The sequence below is a fragment of the Oncorhynchus mykiss genome, chromosome 9 (genome assembly GCF_057628025.1).
Source record: "Oncorhynchus mykiss isolate SJ-2025 chromosome 9, ASM5762802v1, whole genome shotgun sequence".
In the NCBI taxonomy this organism is placed as follows: domain Eukaryota; kingdom Metazoa; phylum Chordata; class Actinopteri; order Salmoniformes; family Salmonidae; genus Oncorhynchus; species Oncorhynchus mykiss.
This window is the reverse complement of record NC_143030.1, coordinates 79,811,229-79,817,393: the sequence shown is the minus strand read 5'-3', so window position 1 is coordinate 79,817,393 and position 6,165 is coordinate 79,811,229. Positions and strand designations below refer to the sequence as shown.

General features: G+C 42.2%; 1 protein-coding gene across 1 annotated transcript; it reads left to right on the top strand.

Annotated features, from left to right (window-relative positions):
• The first annotated feature begins 1,266 nt into the window (after positions 1-1,266).
• On the top strand, positions 1,267-4,221 carry LOC110503218 (neuropeptides B/W receptor type 2). Its single transcript, XM_021581586.3, has 2 exons — positions 1,267-1,862; positions 2,240-4,221. Exon 2 carries the CDS (start codon positions 2,407-2,409, stop codon positions 3,439-3,441), a length of 1,035 nt encoding a protein of 344 aa, XP_021437261.1. The 5' UTR covers positions 1,267-1,862; positions 2,240-2,406; the 3' UTR covers positions 3,442-4,221.
• The last annotated feature ends 1,944 nt before the right edge of the window (positions 4,222-6,165 follow it).

Sequence of the window (6,165 nt, the reverse complement as noted above, 5' to 3'; positions counted from 1 at the left end):
TAGTACAGTCAACTTCCTGCCAGTTCTGGACTATGGTGACACCATTTACCAGCTTGCAGCACCCACTACTCTTAAACCTTTTGGATGTTGTCTACCATAGCGCCCTTCTCTTTTTCACAGGTGCTATCAGAGGTGACAGTTCACCACTAGGGTTGCAAATCCCGGGAACTTTCGATACATTTCCTGGTTTTCCAGAAATCGTGGTTGGATGATTTCGGATTTCCTGCCTCTTCCTTCCTGATTCCAGGATCCTCCAACTGGGGATTTTCGGGAAAAGCAGTGAATTTATTCTACGTGTATCAAAGATGTTGGCTGGTCCTTACGAAAGTCCCGTAGATCACTTCATTAATCCTAATTTGTTTTACACAAAACTCTACTAGACAAGCCTCTGACTTACCTAACTTTCCTGTTAATTACAATATAAAAACATGAGATACCAAACCAGGTCACAAGGTTGGTTACATCTTGAGGTTCCTTGGGTCTCCACCAGACTAGGTAAATCCTCTTTTAGTTTTAATTGATGGAACCAACTAGAAAATACTATTCAAATGGTATGTACTAGTGCCACACAGGGCATTTAAAAGCATTGATTGGGGGCCTTTTTATTGAGGAATTAAATGGTTTTTGTTTGTGTTGTGTTTTTCTGTATTTCAGTGGTTTTATTTTGTAATAGATTTTAGTGTCTAATGAAATTTGTATTTACAGGGATCCCGTGGAAAAGAGATCATGGTCTCAATGCCTACTCAAAAAAAGGTCAAATTGGGGCCTCCCAGGTGGCGCAGTGCTTGCTGTGCCACTAGAGATTCTGGGTTCGAGTCCAGGCTCTGTCACAGCCAGCTGCGACCGGTAGTCCCATGGGGCGGTGCACAATTGGCCCAGCATCGCCAGGGTTAGGGCAGGGATAACCTTATCTCATTGCGCACTAGTGACTCCTGTGGCGGGCCGGGCACAGTGCATGCTTACACGGTCGCCAGGTGTACGGTGTTTCCTCCGACACATTGGTGTGGCTGGCATCCGGGTTGGATGGGCATTGTGTCAAGAAGCAGTGCGGCTTGGCTGGGTTGTGTTTCGGAGGACGCATGGCTCTCGACCTATCGCCTCTCCCAAGTCCGTATGGGAGTTGCAGCGATGAGACAAGACTGTAACTACTACCAATTTGCTGCCACGAAATTGGGGAGAAAAAAATAGGGGTGAATATACACAACAACAAAACAAAGGTCAAATTATAATGCTAGTCTACATACAGACTGGTCATGACTTGCATCATCCCATCATAGCCCACTGTAGTGTTCCCATCATAGCCCACTGTAGTGTTCCCATCATAGACCACTGTAATGGTCCCATCATAGACCACTGTAGTGTTCCCATCATAGACCACTGTAATGTTCCCATCATAGACCACTGTATTGTCCACACTGTAACAACACAACGCCTAACAGTAAGGCAATCAAGGTAACATTATTTTGTTTACATACACCTACGTATATGTCGAGGAACAACAACGTGTTGGATCTTCATCCCTACAGGAGAGAAAGATAGCCTCACATTAGCAGCCATGTACCACACAGCAATATGCCCATCAGTGTATCTGTACAATACATTTCACAACGGGACTATGCGTGGTAATATGGCTATTTATGCCTAGAGCATATACATTATAGGAACACTTTAGGCGACCGACAGCAAGGTGAGTGCCTCAGGCCTTGATATCTGAATGGAACGGGGCACTGTGCTGTGGTCTGACGTCACCTGTCCGCTTCCCCCCCAATCGAACTAGTTGGGACGTGGACAGCTCCAGCTCGCGTTGCTCCTGCTCACTGTCAAACAGAAGGCAGAGGGGAAAAGGAGCCTCCTCTGACACGGTAAGCTCCTAAATGAGCTTTCTTTCTTTTTTTAAACATAAAATTCACCTTTACTTTTGATGGTGTATAAGAATAATGGCACGACCATGATCCCGCATGATATTTTAAAACGTCAATATTATTATTATTATTATTATTGCTGAATACGTATTCTTGCACTCTCAGTACTTGATCCGTTTAAAAATAACATTTATACTTGTGGACCTATGGAAATATATTTGTGCATGTGGACGTCGTGGCGTTCCAATCCATTATGATGCAGGGTTACAGTATAATAGGCTATAAAAAAAGTGTTTTGAAGACAATATTAATGGCAGAACAGATTTGTTTTTATGTACTGCTTTTAAATTTGTATACAATATTTCTGTTCTCCATAGATTTCGTGATGCGCAACGCGTGCGTAAAACCAGACCGAGCCGACCTACACAGCAGCCAACAAGGCACTTCACGACTGCCTGTGTTTAACTCTGAACAAACATGCGTGCTGAACGACGTGCTTCCCTCAATACGTATGTGATATAATACATTTTAGAAGACGTTGAAGATGGAGAATATATCTATCGCGAACACCCGCAGCGGAGCTCCGGTTGTGTGTAACGAATCCATGGACTACTATTATCTGAGCACGACTAACCGGACAGATCTGAACTGCACGCCGCAATCAGAGTTATACTTTTATGCCGACCTCTACGTGGTCCTGCCGGTGATATATTCGGTGATATGTGCCGTGGGGTTAACGGGGAACACGGCGGTTATCTACGTTATCCTCAAAGCGCCCAAAATGAAAACCGTGACCAATATGTTCATCCTAAACTTGGCGATAGCGGACGACCTGTTTACTCTGGTCCTACCCATCAACATCGCCGAGCACCTGCTCCACTACTGGCCCTTTGGAGAGGTGCTGTGTAAGGTCATCCTGAGCATAGACCACTATAACATCTTCTCCAGTATCTACTTCCTGACGGTCATGAGTGTGGACCGTTATCTGGTCGTACTGGCGACGGTGCGTTCCAAGCGCATGCCCTACCGTACCTACCGCGCAGCGAAGATAGTGAGCCTGTGCGTCTGGATCCTCGTGATTCTAATCGTAATGCCGTTCACGGTATTCGCTGGGGTCTACATCAGTCCGGACGACTCGGACAGGAAAAGCTGCGTCCTCAGCTTCCCGAGCCCGGAGAGTTTGTGGTTCAAGGCGAGCAGGATATACACCCTGATCCTCGGCTTCGCCATCCCGGTGTCGACCATCTGTATTCTCTACACCATGATGCTGTACAAACTACGGAACATGCGCCTCAACTCCAACGCCAAGGCGCTGGACAAGGCTAAAAAGAAAGTAACTATTATGGTGTTTATAGTCTTAGCGGTGTGTCTGTTCTGTTGGACCCCGTTTCACCTCAGCACCATAGTGGCTCTCACCACCGACCTGAGGACCACTCCGCTGCTCATCGGGTTGTCCTACTTCATCACCAGCCTCAGCTACGCAAACTCTTGTCTTAACCCTTTTCTTTATGCCTTCCTGGATGACAGCTTCAGGAAGGCTTTCAAGAAGATGCTAGAATGTAGACCGGCAGGAATGTAGTAGCCTACAGTGATTTAGCGGCTAGTGGATACATGTTTTAAGATAGTATGATAGTATTGATATCAATCAAAACAAACTATGATTATATTATTTATGTATGCTTGAATCAGTGTTAGGGGCTGTTCATTGTTGCCATAGTATGACTTAAATATTTATCATGGTGTAAATGATATGGGAAAACGCATTTCTATTCCGGCAAGCCTGCCCTACTCATGAATTGGGGTGGGGGGTTATTATGAAGGTTCTTCTCCTTATGTCACTTTATTTTTCATGGACTTTTGTCTCCCTCTTCTGTCCCGAGAGGGCAGGTAGCCTACACTGTAGTGACGCTAAGGGCCTTCGAAATCAGGGCCGTAACATATGGGAAGTCCTCTACAATGACCACACTGACGCAAGACAATGACGTAGCTTATACACTTTGCTGTAAATACAATCATAAGGCCTATGTCATTGTCAACTATAGTCAATGGTGTCAAATAATGCATAGTCATAATGTATCCAGGCTAATCTACATGATCGAAAATATGATAACTCATTCTACATTTTCTCAAGTCTATGTCATGGAGAATAATAATTACAACATATTACCGTGCTCAAGTATTCATTTGTGTTGACACGACACACTTTGAAAATAACTTGTAGCTTTTCCGATGCCACGAGAGTCCACCTGGTACCTAAATCACAGCTACTGTAGCACTTCTATACTGTATCATCCAAACATAAATACATTTTATATATATATATATATATCTGCTGACAAATAAAATATAAGCAAATAAACTGTGTGTTTTATTTTGTAGGATGGCAATATGGGCTCTCTTTCATAATGGACCTTACAGAGCATAGGAGCCTACATCATTCTGCTGCTGTGTGCGTCCAGCTAAATGCATCAATACCAAATAAACCGAATGTGATATATATATAGGCGACGTCTAATTTCATTTTGTTTTTTAAATGGCTGCATTTATCTTTACTTATTCATTGGATATGATGTGTCATACAATAATGATGTGCTGACTGTCATATACCCTTAAATACAACAACAAACATATATATATATATATATATATATATATATATATATATATATATATATATATATAGTAACTATGTTCAAGTACATATTACATATTAAAATAAATAAACAATCAAGTCCAATAAATTGTGCTAATCTAAATACCTTCAGAGCCGAGTTGGGCCAATGTTTAGAATTTAGACATTTAGAATTTAGAGTTTAGAATTTAGAAATTTGGAATTTAGAATTTAGAGTTTAGAATTAGTTCTATTTCCAGACATTCAGTTAAATAGCCATTTATTAAACAATATAAATAATATCATTTTCCATTATTTAAATATTTCCCCTCATCTAATGTTAATTGGGATCTAACATGGCCGCCGTAGAATGTTGGAGTGTCATGTAAACGCATCACAATGCAGAAACGTTGCAGTTCCGACTCTGTAAATACATGTGTCTGGACGTCTCCCTTATGACGCTGGGTTGATTTAGAAATGACCACTAATCCCCGCCCGGTATCTGTACTAGTGGTGGTATATCTGAAAGACCATAACAGGTGTAACAGACAGTAAAACACGTACTCTCCTCCCACCTGCTCATCATACAACGGTGTGAAAACAGAGAGAAGCTCGTTTATCGTTTGACACATTATTCAGTTGTACAGACAACTGGTTTATATCTCTCTCTCGCTCGCACGCACGCACGCACGCACGCACGCACGCACACACACACACACACACACACACACACTGTCGTAAAAGTGACACAGAGGAGGGAGAGGAAGAGTGGGACGGAGTGATGTTTCAGTCATGTTACATGTAGGTCACAAAATAAACCTCCTCGAGTGTTAGCAGTGACGTCTACGGGACGTGTGACAGTAAAACATATTGATGAACATAACAGTCACGGTTTACACTTAGAATGAGGAATTTTTATTTTTTATTTAATTTTGACCTTTATTTAACTAGGCAAGTCAGTTAAGAACAAATTCTTATTTTCAATGACGGCTTACGAACAGTGGAGTTAACGGCCTTGTTCAGTGGTAGAATGACAGATTTTTAACCTTGTCAACTCGGGGATTCGAGCTTTCAACCTTTTTGGTTACTTGTCCAACGCTACCTGCCGCCCCTACACTCTAACCACTAGGCTACCTGCCGCCCCTACACTCTAACCACTACGCTACCTGCCGCCCCTACACTCTAACCACTAGGCTACCCTAACGCCCCAAATGGCTCAACTCAACTGTTTGTAGTAACAAGAAGTATTTGGGTGTCCGGGTTCAAAAAGTCATACAGTAGAAAGAAGTTTTAAAAACAACAATCTGCACTTCAATAAAATATTATTTAAGTTTTAATTCATGTTTTTTTTTAGCAGCAAAGGTGAGAGCAAACTGAGGTATTTCGGCCACGGCCTTTGTTAGCATTTCATTAGATTTCACAGGCATATAGAGGAAGAGCCCCACCCACTGGCTAATATAGGGAACTACGGTTGATCTGATGGATTTACATTATTAGAGCAACTTTATTCAGACACATGACTTATATCCATTATCACATTATAAATAGGCCCTACATATTTAATTAAATGATTAGGTCTCAGTCTGTCCTGTCTATTTCCAACTTGAATATACACACATAGAACAATGTTAAGTAATACAGTCCCCTTCCTCACAGAGAGATACATTGTTGACTGTCGTGTCCCAAATGCTG